Below are 21,405 nucleotides of genomic sequence, written 5' to 3' on the forward strand. Positions count from 1 at the left end.
CAAAAGGTTCCATCGGGACGCTCGGTTCTTTGTTGCTACTACTGTTTGCAGGGGAACAGACAGTGTCCTCATTCTGACTCCTCATTATATCTGCTTACTTTCTCACTGAGTGTTGAACCTTGAAACGAGGCAAGCAGAATTGACTGAAAGTCAATATTTACAAGATCAGGATGACTGATTATCACACTTTTCTTATTTGCATTAAGGGTAGAACATCGAAGACGGTGAATAATAGATCTAGGAAACGTTGTTTCTGCTGACGGCGGCATCGAAATTGATTGAACTTAATGGAAGAATAAACAAGTTAGTGTTGCGTTATGAAATATGCTAAAATGCTCACAAATGAACCGCAAAAACAAAGTAGTTGTGCAAATGTCATATTCATCATCATCAACGGGGCAAAAATCGGTATCTGGCCTTGGCCTCCCTTGGTAAGGAACTAGAGGCATCCCGGTTTTGCGCCGAGGTACACCAATTCTATATCCCTAAAAGCTGTTTGATGGCCTGACCTATGCCATCGCTCCATCTGTCCTTATAGACTTTTCGGGTGTAAGTGGCCACCCACTGCAACCTATTGAACTGAATTTTATCCACATTCAGGCGGTCGTGGTATAGCTCACAAATTTCGTCGTTATAGAGACTAGGAAATCCTTCATCCTTCTCTCTTGAATGCAGCTAAGAGTTCGCAATTTTTCTTGCCAATAACCAAAGTCTCCGAGGAATACATTGTCCTGTACAATAAGACACTATCGTGGGACCTTTCGACCTAAACAATTTTTGTAAGATGAAATACGCGCTGTTGGCAGCAAACAACCGTGAACAGGTTTCATCATCATAGATGTTATCGGTTGTGATTTTCAACCCTAGAGAGGAGAAATTATCAACGATCTCAAAGGTGTAGTCTGCTATCTTTCATTTTTGTTGCTGAAGTTGCCACTATGTACTGCGTCTTGCCTTCACTCGTATCTCGTGCCGCCTGCTCCGTTTCGATGAAGGTAGACTAGTTACGTGTAGAGGGTGTCGTGGTTGCGGTTTCCAATCCTCTTGAGCGAATAACGAAGAAAAAACTCGATTTTACACTTAGATCAATACGTAGCTCGAACTCAGACTCTTTTAACAGGCTGTGAGTCAGCGTATTTATACATTTATTTTGTATTCCTTTCTCTTTCTTATTTCTATTTACAGAATGTCCTTAATTACTATCCTAGAAAAGCCAGTTATATATATCGCTAAAAAAAACCCAGGATACATTCCTTTAATTACGGGTTTTACTCTCCCGACAAATTCGCGTAAAACCCTAATTATATTTGTGACTGTTTATTGCGGTGTGTTTCGTAATAACGTATTGTGATCTTGTATCGGGTTCAGTAAAAGGGTTTCCCGGGGGATATCCAACACGTGTGACGTAACTGACTGTACATCTCGGGTTGTTCTTCTTATAATGTCAATATTGTCAACATACACCAATGGTTGGGCGGAGAGCTAGGGGTCAAGTTAAAGAGGATACATGATAGCCCCTTGTCTTGGACCATTGTTGATGTTGAATGGTCTCTAGAGTGATCTTGCTGCTTTTATCAATTGATCGTTTTTACCAATTTGCTTGGGATATCGAATTATCTATGACCGTGTACAGTTCTACCGTAGCTATACCATCACATGCAGCCTGAAGTCGAATAAAAAATAGTGCAACTGATGGGCCATATTCCAACAGTTTTTCCATCGTTTGCTGCACAGAAAAAATCTAATCTCTTGCTGCTTGGTGGAGTGAAGCCTCTTCGAATGGGTCGATGATGTTATGGGCGTATGGGAGTACCCGGCCCAGCAGAATAGCAAAGAATATCTTATAGATGGTACTCAGCAACGTGATACCTCTATAATTGCTGCACTACATGATATCTCCTTTTCATGTATGGGACAAGTAGTGCCTCGTTGCGAGTATTCCACTGTATTTCCACCGGCTCATGGCGACTTATGGTTTTTAAGTTGATGAATTGCATGTGCTGTTTCTTCTATGCTTGATTGTGGCAGCATTTCTAAGGCCTGCGATATCATAAAATCAGGCAAGTTTACAATGCAATCATCATAGTGAAGGTGAGATTTACTTTAAGGGTCGATGACACTAGAACGAGAATATGAATGCAAGAGATGAATGTCTACTACACACTGTCATAAAATGTGTGACTACGGTTAAAAGAGATAAAAGAAAAGAAGTCGGTTTTATGGATTTTTCATAAGAGTAAATTTGGGTGCTTGTACCATTTGTACCCAGCACGTAATATATACACAGTAAATATGTCAGACTATTGGCTTTAATGTGGTACTTACATTTTACGTATAATGTCTTGCGATGCGCAGATTTATGGGAAAGACTCATTACTTACTAGTTAGGAATAGTGGAGTTTCCACCAAACTTACCAGTATCGTACTCCATATTATGATATAACCTACATTAATGCAATGATACTTCCTGTCGTAGTTAGGTAAATTTAAAAGGCGTTGCGTGGAAGTTTCAAAAATATAATATACAATTATTAACTTTATTTGAGCAGGTATCGGAATAGATAAGGTGCTATGCAATACAATCTGCTGAGTTACCAAAAATCGAATTGCATAGGAGTTACGATGAGGTTTTAATTATGTTCAGTAAAGATCATTTAGGTGTCCGGATAGCTCAGTGGTTAGAGCGTTGGGCTGTTGTAGGGAGGGACGCGGTTCAAATCTCACTGGTGGCAGTGGGATTTGTATCATGACTTGCCGTCGGACACCAGCCGCCTTAGCTGTGAATGAGTACCTGAGTCAAATCAGGGTAATAATCTCGAGCGAGCGCAATGCTCACCACATTGCCTCCTTCAGTGTACTGTAGTGTACCGTCACGCTCTTGAATGAAGTGCTCTAACACACTTCAAGGCCCTGATCCAATATGGATTGTTGCGCCAACGATTATTATTATTAAAGATCATTTAGAGGACTTTCAGGTTTCAAAGATAAATTTTATAATATGAAAACATGAAGGCGAGATTCATGAGTAAATTTCTTAACCAATCCAATTTGCATTCTTGTCGTTATGCCATTATAGAGATCCTCGAATCTACAGATGGTTTGAAAATCAGGATATAGGTCAAAGTAGTGGACAGTCAACAAAATTCAAAAAAATTCTCCACACAATTTTTGGCCTCCTACAAAAGGATGTACGATTCCGTAGCCTATATAACGGTTGCGGTAGGCGGGTCACTTAATCCGTATGGGTGAGAATAATACACCCTGGGAAGTCTACAAGGACAATATCTATGGTAGAAAAAGAAGACGGGGAATACCCTGCCTCAAATAAGGCGATGGCATAAGCCAGGATGCTGGATAGCTTTTAAGGATATCCAATTGGTGGATCCCGACGCTAAACCGCAACCTAGACCTGATACCGGTTGTTGCGCCGTGGATGATGATGATCGCGATTTTTCGGTAAACATTAAGCGCAAATCGTGCCCGCTTAAAATTTGGATTGGTAACAACTGGCTAGACACGAGACTGCTCACCTTCGGGGTGAATTTCCCTTTAGTCTGGCATCAATTTCAATTCAGCATCAGTCAACCCCTCCCCATTTTCGTCAGTCTGGTTCATTAGCCTAGCTACCAATCATTGCATTTACACCATCAGTCCGACTAACGCTAGAATGATCATCCAATGTCACCTTTAGGACCCCAACTGAGATACAAAAACGTCAACCCCTTGCGATGTATTGTTGTTGCGGGGTAATTTATCACACCATTGCATTCGGCGCCACCAGTCAAATAAAAGACATGGACACATGCAAAATTCGACGAGATACCTATTATACAAGTGAATCGTGCCGACGAATTCAGTGGTTTGTTGTTCTAAGTTGTTGTCGGGATAGATATTGCAAAAACCATACCAATTTGAATATGCCTTAATTTTACTTTTCTATGTGATTGAAAATGCTATTACTCTACCTGATCTTGGCTCACGGGATCGAATTCTGCACCCTGCAATCTGCATATTATATCAATAAATGACTTGGCGCGTGTTATTAATATGCAGGCTCCCAATGCTCGCTTGAAAGGACTTCTTATCGACTTTTTGTAAATTATATCAGAAACCTGAATAAATCACTGAGAATATGACCACACTTGGATTCTTTTGTTTCTTCGTAGATATTTTCACGTAATAATGAATTCTCCCCGAACACGGGCGAGACAAATTTCATGCATCCGGGTTCATCTTCCGCATTTCATACTCCAGTGTGAATTGGTGCTTTATTCTGTTGTTTTCCCCGCAATGCTTTTGCCATTTCATACAACTTTTTCCATATTACATTAATACAATATACATATATTGCTACAACAGATGGGAATTCGATCGCACACACATTTCCGCACTACTCGTACCTCGTAAGTTAGAGCCTTCTTCAAATTCAATTGGCGTTCAAACCATTAGCGCCACACTCGATGTATAATGCTAGCCTGTGATGAAAATGAATCTTGTTTGCTTAGACCAGGACGAATTATGAGATTGCGGTAATAAACGTGGACATGATTGTTATATAAAATGGACCAGCAGAAACTCGAAGTATAAACGTGATGAGGTATTTCCAGCATCACTACTGACTTTTTGATTCTTTGCAATCTTGGGAATTTCGTCTATGCAGATGCTGTGATTCTTAATAAGGTGTTTGGCTTCCATTGATTTAATTGTCTCTTCCGTTTCTCATTGTCTTTTGCGCCTGTTTTACAAGCTTCTTTAGTAGACACGAGTCCTTTGTTTATCCAATCCAATATTTCGAAATTTGTATGAAAAAAAACCTTACTAAAACCGGTTTATTGTCTATTTGATTGTCAGTACGCCTGATAAGGGGTACACCGTAAAGTAACATCGGCAGCTCCACCACCAAATTCTAACCTTGCTTCCACGTGGTGATCGTTGCCTGCAGTCGACAGACAGTTAACGAAAAATAGTGACCGCAGATATTCCAGGGGTCAAAACAGCATTCCATCGGACTGGTCCTCTAAGTTGGTCTCGGGTTAGTAAAGCATTTGAAAAACACACTCGAAACATTCAGATTCAATGGCAATGATTTCAGACACGGAAAATATTCTACTCTCTTAGATCTTCAAATGGTCGTTCAACGAGAATTAAGACACAATTTTGTAATTTTTTTTTTTTTTGGAAATTATAGTCCCATTAATCTGCGATACGAATCCACTAGTTTTCCATCGAAAAACGGGTTCCAACTAGCAAAACTCATATAAGATTACGGTGCTAGCTACCGAAGTTTCAATGTCATTTAACTAAAAATTACCACTCGAGATGAGGCAGCTCCCATGAAGCACAGCATGAGTGAGCTGAAAGGACACTAGACAATGATAGCATACTTGGCATAGTTGTCTAATTTTTGGCAGAACTGGACGTTCAAGAAACAGACAAAACTTAAACATGAAATGAAAGTTCTGCTGATAAGTTGATTCGTCTCGAAACCGGGGCACTGTAGGTGCATTGAACGACCCTATAACCTTAAACTCATTAACACGAGCTCAAAATATGCGTCAAAACCGTCTGTGACTTCGACCAATTATTGTAATCAAATAACAAACTCCCTTTAATTGAAAAGGTTAAAGCAGCTTTGGTCGACCATAATTTAAATAAAGTTTGGGGAACTGATAATATTCTACCTACTAGTCCATTTAAAATTGTCTAACGGCTGATATTCGTAGAACTCAACATGGTACCACAAGAAGTTGGCATAAGAGTTAAGGGGAGAAAAGTCAAAATCGTGACCTTAAAATAAGCGATTACCTCAGTGTGAATTAGGCGAACGATACTGAAAAGGGCGAGGTTCGGCGACGAATAATTATTGCAAACAACAGGAAAAGTACAAAAGTTCACAAGAATGAGCTTTGTATCTGTTCGGTGGTTGCATATGACTTGAACGTTTTTTGGCAAATTTAAAGGAATTGGTTTGTAATTTAAACAAGTAGGAATACCGGAAGCTCGCGCTTCGGGTATAAAGGTTTTGTGTTCATTTTTCCAAACTGCAAGTCATACGTACATATTACAGCCATAGATATTATGCTCACCCTAAACAAACAAACTGCCTATTTTCGAATACTGTACATATATATGCACGTATATAAATTTGCACCCATATTTGCGATTTACTTCGTGCACAAAAGCATACATATGTACATATATAGCACGTATATTAAATACGGTTGGTTTAATGTACAAATATATCTACCTGAATTAAATACTACCCGCAAACTTCATTAGCACACATATACTGCATACCTACATGCACTTTATGACCGAGTTTGAACTCATACAGAAAAAGTTTACGTTTTTGGCTCTTTTCCGTCCTTTTTTCCTTGTCATTCACTGTTATCATAACGATATGGTTAAAACTGAAATGACTCCTTGATTAAATGTAGGAGAATTTATGCTTCATTATCCGACACCAACAGCGCCAACTGGTGGTGGTTTTTATATTGGTACATCTTTAGTCTAAGCCTTAAGAAACAGTCTCAAGTACAAACGTGTGGATAGGGTGATTGGCTTGATTGCTAACGTTTGTGAGCGACCTTGCGCATCCAGACACTTGTCAAACCTCTAAAAACTGTCGCAAGGCAAACGTGCGGACAGATTGTTTGGCTTGGTAGATAGCGCTTGACGCCGATCCGATGGTGTGTCGGTTTTCTGGCGCAAATCAAAGGGTGTGGGTTTCTGTGTGGGAGATGAAAGAGCCATGTAAAATGCGAATTGCAGCTCACATCGCACGTTTCTGAGAGTTTGGAGTTCCCCAGCAGGAAAAGAATGCATCAAAAGTGTTTTCACTATATACTTTGATTACTTGCTTTAACAGTGAAACTTATTTTTTTTATAATATACTTGTAAAATGTAATATATCCGCTTATCCAATGAAGACTATATTTATAATACTGCACTGTTGTACTTAAAACTTTTATTCGTTTCATTGTCCTTGCGTAAATGGCTTAAAACAATCAAAAATAAAAATGTATTTGCACGTGTACTTCCACCAAGTTTTGTAAAGATTAATTTTGAAGCATCTTTCGCTTGCCGATTCCTTTAGGATCATTTGCCATTGATACTAAATGAATCTTTAAGGAAACTCTGCCTTTGGTTCCTGTGGGGTTGTGGTAAGCGGCAGACGAGTTGACCCAGCTTAATACTAGCCACATACGTGCAAGCAAGCCAACCAACAACTTGTTTGACAACTTGGCTGCACGTCTCTGGCTAGTGTAGATTCGACGTTTACAAACTTGGAATTCAAGCATATTTTGCAGATATTCAACCGCGTTAAGGTTTACCAATTGGAACTAAATAGTTATCCTGTTCTAACTAAGGGTTATTGCTTATATGGTACTTAGTTTGCAATAACGTAGTTAATTCCCGTCGCTATGCTTAACGAGGTGTAGATCACGAATTTCAATCTAGTGGCAGCTTGCCTACAGACATACAGAGTTCCCTCAGATGCTAAATCACAGAACTGTGTACGAGAACTTTAAGATTTTTATATCATGCTCTTTCGTAAAACCATGTTGGTTTTCAGAACCAAGCTATTTTTGGAGATGGAGATTTTGTAACTGTTTTTATATAACAGCACGATCATGAATCTCCATTGTCCGAAATTGTTTACAAAAGTTCTAAATGTGAAACAGTCAAACAGGCCCTTCATGTCGCAACGTTGTGTGCATTTGCAGAGCATCTCTTCTTCTTCTGCATTTGCCCGTTCAGAGGTGGGGTCGGCTCAGCCTGATCGGTTTCATCATTTTGCTCTTCGGATTTTTTTCACGACCGATGTAACTCCATGTCGATCGCGGATGTGATCATGACGTGTTGCACCACTGCTCGAATGTAACATCTTCGTCTCCATTACGCGAGGCGTGGTTCAATGTCATTTATACTCGGTCTACACTCAGAACAATATAGAAACACAACGCGGACCACATTGAGGTAAATTTTGCATTTAGTTATTGTAAAATGGTATGCAATGTAGGATTAATGACTAACCACATCACAATCGTCTAACAGATTATTCAATAAGTTTAAGATGATAACATAAAAACAGAGTTTCATACCATGAGCTCCATCATTTTTGCCACACACTCATTATCTAGGACAATGTTGTATTTAGGAAATCGACAAAGCAAATCTCCACTCTTTCTATTATATTGCTACAAGTCTTGCTTACTTATATATTCAATGAAAATTAAAGCCTGGAATGAAGTCCCTCCAAAATAGTCCATCATCGGTGCTCATCATCTCTCATTCGATAAAGAACGGCGAAGATTTTATTTGGCAATAAGGAGTCAAAAGTAATGTTACGATAGTTCGATGGGACTGTTAATCTGAAACTTTATAAATGTACGGGAAAGAAACAGAGCAGGACTGCATTGATTATACTATTGTGTTGAAAACAAGGGAATTTTTATTTTAAAAAATGCATGCTTTGAATATTATTGCATTGTCAGAGTATCTCGAATGAATATTAATGTGAACTTCATCTGCTTGATTGATATAATTGTCAATAATATCTGACAAAGTATCATGTCATGAAGTTTTTTAGTCTAAAAACTAAGGCATTTTTTGTGATTGTTGAAAATTGTTGTCAGTGGGTTTTTGTAATGTAATCTATAAATATATCAAACTCAGAAATTGTATTAAATTTAAACTAAAAACTGAAATTATTAACAAGAGGATAGAGCTTGGGAAAGGTTTGTAAATGGTACAAAGACTAAAGAGTTCAGAAGCAATTAAAGACGAACTATGTTGAGAAAGACCTGCAACCTCAATTGCAGATAAAATTATCAACAAAAAATCAAGCAACTTTACCCAGCAATTTTCAATTACCTATTAAAGACCTTGAACATATGGTTGGAATATCAATTAGATCAATTCAGTCAGTTTTAAAATACATCGCCGTTGTCTCGTGAGTATTTTCGTCTTGTTCCAAAACAATAAATCTTTTTTGGCCGGAAGTTCAAAGGGGCTATAAAGATGCGTGATCATGATCTGATATGCATAATGGTGATGAGATACAGAGGGAGTATTAATATTAAAAGTGCATGGGAGTAAGGCAAAAATTAAAGTCATGTTGACTCTTTCCTTTGATTTTGGTATTGCTGTTCACAAAGAATTTATCAAAGAGGGATATTCTTCTTTTCTAAAATTAAGATATTGTTTCACGGTCGTTTTAAATTCAGGCATTCCAATCAAAAACTTCGCAAATTTTCTTCTTGTCTTTTGAAGATTACACCAGGGATATGTAAAAGATTGGAGAAAACGTAGACATAGGTATACTCTAGTGGGAAGTTCGAATAAATTTGAAGGAGCAAATAAATATATGTCTTACTTGAAAATTCCGCTTATTTTTTAATAGCAAAAGTAAACAAATAAAATTCTGAACAGGTCATTGCAATACTTTTCAATATTTTAATGGGCTTTGCCATGCCATTTTGTATCGTTTCACTGGAGCACACACGAATTAAAATTGTTCGTCTACAACACATTCTCAGAGTATCTCGAACATTTCCTATTCACAATTTTTGGAAGGTAGACCCCCTTTTCTTTTTTATTTTTATTTTTTCCCCTACTTTCTTTTCTACGAGACTGTACTGAACAGACTCATGCTGAAGAGTTAACATGTCTACAACAGGAAGCTATCATAATGACATTGTTTATGACGGCTGGGATTTGAGAGATCGAAAGGCTAACACTCCACCATTTCAACCATCGCCTTGTCATTTCAGGCTATGCTGGAGAAGGGGAAGGGTCTTCCAGTGCAGTAGCTACTATGTAGGTCAAGTTGTATCTGAAAGTGTGATTATGTAGGAAATAGCGCTTGAAGGCACCATCTTTGCCATTTTCTGGCAATTTGCTTGAACTGCCTTAAAAAGTCCCTGCAAAATTAACTTTCTTTACTATTTTGTGACTATGGCCTCCAGTTCATGGTAAATCCACCAATTAGTGTTCGCCCTTTTTTAATATGTGACCTACCTACTGCCACTTTCACCTCCTAATCAACACGCCCGCTAGTTCAGCTACTGTATTACCATTTCATTCGAGATTGTGTCAGGTCAAAATACCCCCTTAAGATATTTAAAGTTAGTAATCTCACCCTTGCTCATGTCAAGTCCATCACCTTTTCAGGTAGGGAAATAACGAGGACTTGTTCGGTCAGAAATCATTTAAACTTTATAATCTCGAAAACCTTAGGAGCCGGCAAGCTTATTTATTTTGCAGCTGTTTTTTCTTGGGGTCTCACACTTCAGAAGGCCATCAACCTCTATCGATCGGTGGTAAAGCCTAACTTAGAGAATGTAGCTACGTCCACCATGAATCCGCCCAGATACTTTGAAAACAAGCTTAACTCTATATCTACTTGTATTTTGAGAAGATGTCTGGGGCTGACCAGAACCACCCCTTACACCTGATTTTTGCTTTCGCTAAGGAGCCGCCGCTCCGAAGGCCCCTCTTGACGCCAAAGAACTTTTTAAATTAAAGCAAAAGAATCCCAAAACCTACAATTTGGTGGTACGAACCCGGATGCTGACAATGGTCTGTCCTCGAACTATAGATCGTCCAAAAGCGTGTCCGGCACTGTAGTTCTCAATGAAGTGCCCGTGATTTCAAATAAGGTTCAGGTCATCTTGCATTATGATTTGGGAGGAACGTGTGGCAGGGCCCACGTAGGCGCTGCTTATGGTAGGTTGCCTGATGGCGTTAAATTTAGAGGTTTTCTGATCACGGCGTCGGATGCTGCCTTTAGGCGTGATGGTTCGTTCTGTGCGGTGGTTGGTCTCGACGGGACCCAGGTCGTACGCTTTTAGTTGAAAGATAGTTCGGTTTTGGCGGCTGAACTTTTTACTAGCCTTCAGGCCATCAAAGTGGCTTTTAGGATGGGTGAGGAGAAGGTTGTCATTATTACAGGCTAGTAAATTACTCAAACAACCTAGTGCCCAAAGTACATTCCCTGGTTTCTGACCCCTGTTTTCAGTCAGTGAAAATTCCTTGGTGCCCGGCTCATGTGAGGCACCCATTAAATGAATTTGCCCGCAAGTCTCTGGGTTCGTATCCCACGAGATTGGTCAAGCCCTCCTCTGCTGATTTTCTCAAGGCCGTTAGGAACACTCATTCAATGAGTGGGCAGATAACTTTTGGCAACGTCATGGGTGAGAGGACATTTTTTCACCAACATTCATGTGACTTTATCTATAATTAAACCGAAGGCCACGCGTGTAGTTACGGCTTCGGAGGAAAAATTGCTGAATCGTCTTCAAACCAATCACACATATAAAAAGGTCTTCCTCAAGAGGTTTGGAAACGTAGCTTGGGGCATATATAACACTTATAAAGTTAGCGAAACTAACGAACAGATAATCTTCTGCTGTAAGGAGTATACCAGGCTTCGGGTAAAGTATAGATGGTATAACAAGTATTTTAACTTTGCATGATTGATGACCTTTTATATTTTTTAACAAGGCTAGAGTTAGATTATGCTACTTTATCTATTGTCTCGTGGCGCGGCATTTCCTGCCACCACCATCTTTGATCCTTGGCATTGATATATCCGTCCCCCTCTGCGCTCCAACGGTTGGCTGTGGTGAGTAGAGTCGCGGTGAACTTCCGGTTTCACACTCTGTTGAGCACAGTTATATTATCGAGCAGTCTTCATGCCTTCGTGCGTCAAGTTTTACGGCCTTCAGGTCCACTCGAGGCCTTTTCGGATATACATTTAATATCATCAACTCGTTAACTTCATCAGCGCAACAACGACTAAAAACTCACAATCCTAAAGCATTATTGACTAATACTGGAATAGATCCTGTGTTCCGGATCTCATCGACTATACACTAAGCCTAAAATAAATTTTAGTCATTCATTCAACTGGATAACGACTAAAACTGCTAGCATGCAGCATCGCTCGAATTAATATTATCAACTTAACAATTGCAACTCATGTTCGGGCAGGCTCTGACACTCATATGTTTGTAAGTGGATCGGCTAATCAAAAAAGAAACTAATTTAATAAATTTGTGTTTGGCCTTTTCGGGTGGGTAGTATCAGGTCCTTTTTGGACACATATGGCTTCTATGTATGTATGTATGTAGTATAGGTCGATATTGGACAGCCTCAATTTTATGAGTTGATTTTGAACAAACTAAGATGGATTTAACTCTGTTTACGTGACCAGTAACATCAAGATAGATGGCATCACCCATAGAAATACACAAATATACAGAATACACAAATTGATGAAGGCCTTTGATAGTCCCTTTAAAAATGCAGATAAAAAAGTCAAATAATTTCTTCCGGGATATATGATATATGATATTTTGACATTCAGATCTTTTCATATGCAAAGTCAAATTCAGCAGCCTCTCTTCAGCCGGTATGACCATTTAGATTTTTCGGCGAAGTTCGACGTGAATGGGCGTCCGGAACGAGACAAAACTTGAACACTGTCCGGCCACTTCTATAGTCTTTTTTTTGCAACATTGTCAATGCATCAGCGCATGGAATTTCGTTAGTACCAGAACATTTCAAGGAAACTCTTCAGTCAGGTAAAAAGTGGACTAATTTAAAAAGACGCCAGGCAAATACTAATGATGCATTGGTGCTAAAATATTGACATGTATGTCAGTTAAAATGGCAACAAGTCGGAAAACCGGACGCTGGACACTTCAGGTATCAAAGGTTTAGTGTATTTCTTTTATAACAACATTAGAGTGCACATTTGTCCTATTAGTACCAAGCAAGTAATTTATGCATTTATGTGAGAATATCCACTTTCCCGTGATAATGACATTCGAAGTGTTGACTTTACATAGAAGCGACCTATCATAACTTTGCTAGCAATATTGCGATTTCCACCAAACTTGGTAGGATCATGCTCTATGTTATTGCCAATATTAATGCGTGATTCTAGGATGAACTTAAGGGGGTTTTGCAGCCAATCACTAAAAATTATAGTAAAATACTATTATTAATTTTATTCGAATAGATATTGGTATGGAAGGTATTCTAGAGCCTAGGCAACATATAGTGGCAGTTTTTTTCACATTTTTCAGTTGGGTAGTTTCTGAGAATGGGCCTATAAAAGAAGTTGTCACTTTCAACCCCCCGTACTCCCAAGGTCAAAACTAGGACCAACTTCGGAGAGTACTAGCCCGCCTGTCATTTGATACTCCACATGACTAGATATGGCGAAAAAAAATCACAGTGCACAGTGCACGCTATAAACTTAAGTTGCTCCCCACGTATGTGTGGCGTAGGCAAAGATAACCCACTCTCCTGCGTCCAAAAGGTGCAATTAATTGCACTACTAATGACAATAAGGTCCATTTAATTAGATATTCGTTTCCGATTAGTTGAGATCAAAGTAACTTCATGATGGATCATGTGCTCGGGCAATGTCTTGCCAATATGGTGTTGCAGTCTTCAAAAGTGGCTTTAATAACCACATGCTTGCATAAGGTATTACGAGCTCCTTGGTTTTCATATCTCCCATCTCGATCACAATGCCACTTTTAGATTCCTTTCTCAGAATTTTATTCACTTCCAAACACAACTCCCTATTATGTTCCATATCGGAAGTCTTCGTTAGTGTGGGACACTTATCGATGCTCTTACGTCTGGATCAAAAGTTTGCAGTCAGTTTCCTGCCTACATGTTGATTGGCTTTCAAGAGGATACCAGTATGAAGGAGAGGAGTGTTGGAGTGAGAAATGGAAAGTACTACCACCCAATTCTAATACATAGTGCGGAGTCGTAACTGATGAAACATCCTTACACAAAGGGTGGATAAGTTTTCTTCTACAAATTAGTTTCGAAATCCACAGGTTGCCAGCCCGCAGTTATCTACTCTTTTTAGTTGACTTCTACAACAAGTAAGCAATATTTTGAGTAAATTATCATAATACATAGTCATTCCATTCGGATGTTTAATGCATTGAATCAATGATGATTACTTTAACAACCGTGATGAAATGGTAATAAAATTCGCAGGACCGTGATCTAGTATGCATCTCCACTAGTTTGTTACCAAATACCACCGCTACCTCCACGTGTCACCACTGAGTGTTTGGTAATTGAAGTAGCAAAGAGAAAGGGAGGCGAACTTTCCGCCTGGAAGCTAGATTGGCGCTCCAAGTTAGGGGTTGGGTAAGATAATTTCAACAGTTGCCTAGGAAAAACATTGTTCAGAAACCTTGTATGCATCCTCGGAATAGACGGGCCAGTCTTTTAAGTTTTGGGACATACCCACCTTTTATCAAACAGACGTATTACGGTGAAATTGGCAAATGAGATGTTGCACGAATGTTTTTTTTCCAGTTCGGATGTTCCAAATGAAAACCATGTGCCAACAATTCCAAATTATTACATATTTGTATCACAATTCCGAATTATTCGGTAGAGGCAGTTCCATATATATAGAACCAGCTGAAAGACTCGAACGAGTTTGCTTAGAAGATCGGTAAGGAATATGAAGGCGATTTGAGACGGATTAATTATTCTCGGTGAAAGAAGTGCTTGGAAAATGCCGTGAATATGAGACATTTTACATAATAATAATAATTTATGGCGTTGCATTTGTAACATGCGGAGCGAAGGGGGCGGATCGACGTTCGATGTGGCAATCTTGATGGCGTCAGATCAACTCCTAGAGATCAATGTTCGACGATCGATCCGGAAATTAATTTCCCCCAAGATATGATGAACTACCGCTACCAATGGACTGATGGTACTGCCGTACCAATTATCTAGCATGCTCAGCCAGAAGGTGTAAATTACCCTGAAATGTGAATTTTGTGAATGTCTTTGTCCGATATAAAAATCGATTCTTCGCCAGAGATCCCTCCGCAGCCACCCCAGATTATAGTGAGAGCGGAGTGCAGATCATTGATTGCAGCGGTGGTAGTAATCCCTTTTTCGGTATCGACGACGCAGCAGGCACAAATCTTCCATCCTGCCAATAAGTCTCACGTAGTTAAGAAGAGCAGAAATAATACACGTCATCTAAAGCTTCTTTTATAATGAGGGTCAAACGAGATATCAACCAAAACTCAACGTACGCGACATGAGAGTGGTTTGAGAATAAAGCGAAGTGCAGCTCATCTTGAAATACAACGCAAAATAAATCAACAAAAGGGAATTGCGAAAATTCAAACCACTTTGTCTAATATCAAATGAAAAAAGGGGACGCAAAAGGCACAGTGATTGCCAACTATTCCTGTATCTCTTTCAACAGTCGAAGAAACCTACCATTTAAGGTAGAATCGACATCCATAAAGTGGTATAGCGTATAGCGGTTAACGTCCATATTTCTAGAGATTCTGGAGGGCAAAGACAAGGAGCTCCAGGACAAAAATAAGAATGCCAAGGCTTGTGGTTTGTTATGCAGAATGCGACTAATTGCTCTACATAATGCGATGATGATGAGGCAGAGGAACAACGGCTTCAAAAGAAAAACACGTGTAACTAACTGTAAACTAGAATATGAAGTCAAGTGGATGTGGAGCCCAGTCGGGAAGCAAATGGAGAGACTGATCACTATCTGGCAGACCAAAAATAACGTTTGAAGTCGAAGGGGGCTATTGTCTTCGAATTCGCTTTTGTGGGACCTTAACAAATGAGGAACCCCATTTTGGGCGGCACGGCAATTGTAATGAATATAGAAGTGAATTCTGGCTCCCTGTTATAATTGATATTACGAACGCATCAATACTCCTTGAGAAGAACATGTACCACGAGTTAGAGCAGACAAAATAAAATCGCACGTAGAGTCAACGAGTCGAAAACTAATTATATGGCCCATCATCAGCAAGCCAATCAAAAGCAATCCTAATGTAAAAAACACAACGAACTCAAACGAACACGATGGACGCAGTCAACTTCAAGTAGGCCCTATATAAATAAGGTTCTACTTACTGAGGTCGGCAACGGACATTTCGAAATTTAGGGACAAATCAGGGCTACTAGGGTTATTAGACATTTTACTCGGTTCTCCCTGTTGTAAAGTCAAAAAAGTCTGCAGAAAAGCAAACAATCAACAGGAAGCAGCCAAAGAAAGATAATACTTATAATGAACTCGATACAACGCTAAATTGAATCAACTATTTGACGATCATCAAATTATGTAAAACAAATGCCCAAGAATCGGATTCCGAGGTTGCCTTATAAAGGTAAAACTCAAGGAAATTGACTACAGGGAAAACCACGGAAGAGGTTAAAGTAGCCAATCGAATTGAACGACGTAGTCATTAGAACGTGAATCACAGAGGTGATTTACTTGAAAGGACGAGGTTCGATATGAGCTGCAGTGCCATTTTTTAAAACACCCAGATGTTCCTTGGCCATTCATGCTATAGTGCCCTTGTAATGACAATGATAGAAAATTGGATGGGGCATATCCAGCAGTAAGTCTAACAAAGCATTCGTCAATCCGCGGTTGCTTGTTTCTTTACTAATCAGTACAAGAATTGCCTTCTTAAGGCTTTTGATACCTCATCTTCTCTCGCGTCATTTGAACGAACTTTTGCGCCTTGAAACCTAGTGAAGTAGGATCGATAACTTAAATGCCTCGATCGAGCAACGGAAGTTCCGGAAAAAATTCCTTCAATGCATGGGTATCCTCAGACCTAGATGTTTCTTTTTGAGTGTTAGCCATACGGGCAGCATTTTGCTATTTCCAGGTCTAAGGTAACGGCGGAGTCCGATAGGTTACGCCTTATCAACATTTGAAAACAAGAGAAAAGGAAAAAAATATCGAAGGAACCCATCCACCCCCGGAACTGTCTAGAACAACAATAAGCAATTGCACTTAGATAGTGGCAGCCCTGGGGGATAAATTTTTCGATTCTTTTTAGGTTTTTGGATAACTTTGCGAACGTGATTCACGACAGTCAACCCAAGTTCATTTGGTAATCCACAACTATCACAGTAATTGCAACCCTCTGCCGTTATTGAAAAAGTTTTGGTACCGTCTTTGACAGAAGGAATGCAATGAATTCTCAATCTGTATTATAGTTTCCAATCAAGCCCATTTCAAGCTATACAAAAAAAAATCCGGAAAAATTGGCAAATGGAAGATCTACATGGTGTGAGAAAATTAATAAAAGAGTAGGAGGACTTGGAGGTCCTGACACCGTTTAAACACTAGAACACATTAAGTTAGTGCAAATCAATGTGAAATGAAAAATATGAGCCAACGTAGATTTTATTGCTATTAACCATGGGGGTACCATACCAAAGTAGGCCTGCCGTAAAACTTTAACATAAAAAGGGCATAACGAGCTCAAATCGTAAGGCAACTGTTACAACAGAAAATATGTCAAAATGAATTGTCTGTAGGAGAGAAGCAATTTACGATGCCGAAGTTATTGTTTTCTAGCATTAGAAGAACATAGCGGTTTCATTCTCAGATGATTTTTAGTGCAACAGGAAGCAAAAGCTAAAAATGGGTTTTTTGGGTCGTCACTATATTGGCGTGTACATTTTTCAAATGAGCATGAACGCATTTACTATTCTCTGCGTAAACTAGACATTAGATTTCACTACTTCTCACCTCCAAATATTTCCTAATGTGATACATGAATAATGGGAAAATGGCGATAAGACCACGTACATCTCTAAAAAGCTACATTTCGCGACCGTTACACTTGCAAATCAATTGTTTCATAGTATCTACTTTGGTAATTCATCCAGGAATGAATTTCTTTCTGAATATTAAGATCCGAGGGCGCTCCCAATGTGTCCTCAGGACTGTTACTGAACTCAGATTGAGTCATTCGCAGCTTGTGCAGGTTGCCAATCGGTTCCCAATTTAGATCTAATCATAATTGCTCATCCGAAATTTACTTCACATTTTGAATATTGCTTGTGGCAGAGATCGTCCCAATGTCGTCATCATTAGCATGTACCTCGCGCCATATCAAAAGCCCAGATCTATTAAACATATATTATTCATAACAGTGTTATCATGTAACAGAACCTCCATTGTTTCAGCTGACAAGGAGAATCATCACGATTTTATGACACGGTGCCCGGCTTTTTAAAATGAGGCATGTTCTATGACAGAGTTATAAAAATGAATTATGTCTTAGAAAATTCCAATTCTAATCTGAATACTAAAATGTCTAATCTATCGAGCAGTCAGCGGAGGGTTCTCCTGGTGAATAAGATGGATGGCGTTGTGTTACGTAAAATCCCAATAGCTTGGAGATATGCGCGCGCATAGTTCCATGCGAAAAATTTTAATAAGCCCAAAATTCTGTATGTAAATACAAGAAGAATAGTTTAATAACGTATTCAATCGATGGCTCCGTGTAATGGCATTAAGCCCAAAGTGAATTCAAAAGTTGGCGGCCTCTGAGGTCTGGGGTCTGCCACTGTGTCTATGCGTCCGTCCTCCATTATGCAGCACATAGTAGAGAGGAGACGATTCGCAATTTGCATGTATAAATTGCTCAAATCTTATGCTTTCTTGATAGTGTCTGAAGCGAGAAGGAGCACTGATAGTCTCTTGTAGGCTTCGAGAAAAGCACAGCTACTAATACCACTAATACTGTCACCACCTTTGCGATATTCTTCTTGATATATCGAGAACAATTGATGAATACCAACTAACCCCTGGCCACTTTCGTATATAAATCTACCGAATACGGGTTGTTAGTGATCACTCGTCCGGTGGAAACTTAAGTGTGAAGTTTAACTCCGATAAGTGACAACTCCTGTTTCAAAAGGATAAAACCGCAATTCTTGTAATACAGTGAAGATCCTTGTCGGGTATTTAAGAATACAGTGTTCAGTGAAATACATCAGCATGCAGTGGTTCACTTTAGCTTTCGCCACCTTGGCCGTTTTCGCCATGTGCTCGGCTCGTACAATTCCCAACGGTAGTATCGATAGTTGTAACCGCTCATTTCAAGGAAGTTCAAGATACCAAATTTAAATTGCAGGAATGGTATTTTACCAATCGGCACCAGTGTATTATAAACGTTCTGCGCCTGTACACCGGATGATGTACGTGCAATATTTACCGCAACATGCAAGCAGACGTTCAGCAACCGCTGGAGGTGTTTCCGCATTCGCCGCTGGAGATACTATTGCCACCGGAACCTATCTTAGGGGTAAGTATTGTCGGATGTAAGGGTTCATACACGCAAATATTATGCAATCAATCTTCCAAATCAATTTCAAGTCTAATTTCTGATGGTGAGTTTCGAATGTTCAATATTCGATCTTCCAAGAATAAATCTTTCAAACCTATCTTCTATGATATCTTAATGCACTTCATTCGAACAAAGTAAATTTTACTTGCTTTGACACTCATTACTTGATAAGAACTTCGTGTATGGATCTTCTGATTTTCTTTCCCATTTTTTTTTTTACAAATACCTTACCAGACTGTATTCACAATACAGAAAATAATGAATACTCATCGCAAGAGAAGGCTGCAGTAGAATATCAACCCGAAATTCCTCAAGATCCTGTCTCCGATCAAGGAGCTGTGTCTATTGCTGAAGCTTATCCCGAACAAAATCTTGCAGCACCCGAACAGTTAGAAGCGGAGGAGCCAACCTTCGAAAATGATCCCCTTAAAATCACTATTACACAACCCGAACAGCAAGCCGAATTAGTACCAGAAACCCCACAACCCACATTACCACCTCAAGATCCAACTGCAAGTCTACCAGAAGTAACCGAATCTGCTCCCGAAGTGATCATCGAAATCAAGAAAGAAAAAACACCGAAACAACTCGTTCCCCAAGAACCAGCCCTCCTTGAACCAGAACCAACTGGTGCCATTTACTCAGCCGAGGAAGCTCCAGCTAATGAAATCGAGCCTCAAGCAGAAGAACCTGCTGAATTACCAGTTGAATTACCAGTTGAATTACCAGTCGAATCACCAGTCGAATCACCAGTTGAATCACCAGTTCAATTACCAGTTGAGGTCCCCGTTCAAACTCCTGCAGCTAGTCCCGCTAAAGCTTACATTCCACCTAAGAAGAAGATCCGTGTTGAACTCGAAGCCCCTGAGAGTACCGAATATGAAGATGAACCACAATACTATGTGCCACAGTACCACAAGAAGAATAAGGCCGTCGCACCAACTAAGAGACCATCATCACTCCCAGCTGGAACTTTCTTCCCTATTGATTTCGGAGGAACATCTGGTGGGGCTATCGCAATTGCCAACAGTTTCAGCACTGGCGAGGGTGGATCAGCCACTAGTACCGCAACAGCCTACGGAAGCCCAGCAGTAGCGCGATCAAAAGCTGCCAGAAAACGTCTTGCACAACAATAGGAACTCCCAATGATGATCTTCAGCTAAATTAATTATTTATTACGATTAAAGCATGCCCGGCTTCAAGGCCGATTCGATTCTCTTGCTAAATGTATACATTCGCGATATCAAAACCAGAATGGTGTAAAATTTCTTCTAAAAGTGATACTCATGTTTTAAAATAAAATAAGATATGAACGATTTAATTCTTTTATTCATTCCATTTACGAATTCAGACGAAACCATGAAGAAGTGAAGAATTTGCCGTCTCTAAGCCAAGTCAATACAAAGTTTTCACCAGACTAATTGGAATTTCCCTGCAAAGGATTTAGGAGAGGCACTTACATTGACATGCCACTTTTATTCAATATTCATTGGGGAAACATCATGGAAAAACTGACGACGCAACAACGTCTCCAAATTGTTTGGCTGTACGATCATTGCTCGTTAAAAGTATCATCCTATTCCTGGTTCAAAAAATGCATTAGTGAACAAAATTTTCCTGTTTGAACTGATGAATAGCCTGAACAGTATCAAGATGTGTCACAACATAAAAAAAACAAACCGTGTTGCAGGTGGAATCGTCGGTCCATATACCTTCAAAAATCAGGCCGATTACGGATTATGGATTACGGACTTTAAAGCCGCCTATGATAGTATAGCCAGGGGAAAACTGTACACGGCCATGAGAGAATTGGTATTCCAACGAAATTGATGAGACTGACTAGGCTGACCCCGACCAATGTGCGAGGACAGACAAAAGCAGCAGGATCACTCTCAAGACCATTCGACATCAACACAATGTCCTCTTTAACCTGACCCTCGCGAAAGTGATCCGTGATGCTGAGGTAAATGCAAGAGGTACGATCCTTTTTAAGTCCACCCAACTACTGGCCTATGCTGACGATATCGACATCATGGGAAGAACCACCCGAGACGTACAAACTGTCTTCATCCAAATCGGGTAGGCAGCGCAAGATCTTGGGCTGAACATCAATCAAGCCGAGACAAAGTATATGGTGGCAACGTCAGCACCGAAAACGAACCAGCCAACAACATCAAACCGCACTGGTCAAACACGAAGAATAAGG

The 21,405-nt window shown here is 39.7% G+C and overlaps 1 protein-coding gene across 2 annotated transcripts; it reads left to right on the forward strand.

Moving 5' to 3' along the window:
- The first annotated feature begins 18,552 nt into the window (after nucleotides 1-18,552).
- LOC119649708 (cell surface glycoprotein 1) lies at nucleotides 18,553-20,515 on the forward strand. Of its 2 annotated transcripts, none has more exons than XM_038051979.1 (3): nucleotides 18,553-18,923; nucleotides 18,987-19,157; nucleotides 19,434-20,515. In XM_038051979.1, exons 1-3 carry the CDS (start codon nucleotides 18,851-18,853, stop codon nucleotides 20,333-20,335), a joined length of 1,146 nt encoding a protein of 381 aa, XP_037907907.1. In that variant the 5' UTR covers nucleotides 18,553-18,850; the 3' UTR covers nucleotides 20,336-20,515. The 2 variants fall into 2 exon arrangements, with proteins under 2 accessions (XP_037907907.1, XP_037907909.1); XM_038051981.1 differs by having other exon boundaries at nucleotides 18,557-18,923; nucleotides 19,452-20,515.
- Nucleotides 20,516-21,405: the final 890 nt, after the last annotated feature.

The sequence above is a fragment of the Hermetia illucens genome, chromosome 2, assembly GCF_905115235.1.
Source record: "Hermetia illucens chromosome 2, iHerIll2.2.curated.20191125, whole genome shotgun sequence".
Classification (NCBI taxonomy): Eukaryota; Metazoa; Arthropoda; class Insecta; order Diptera; family Stratiomyidae; genus Hermetia; species Hermetia illucens.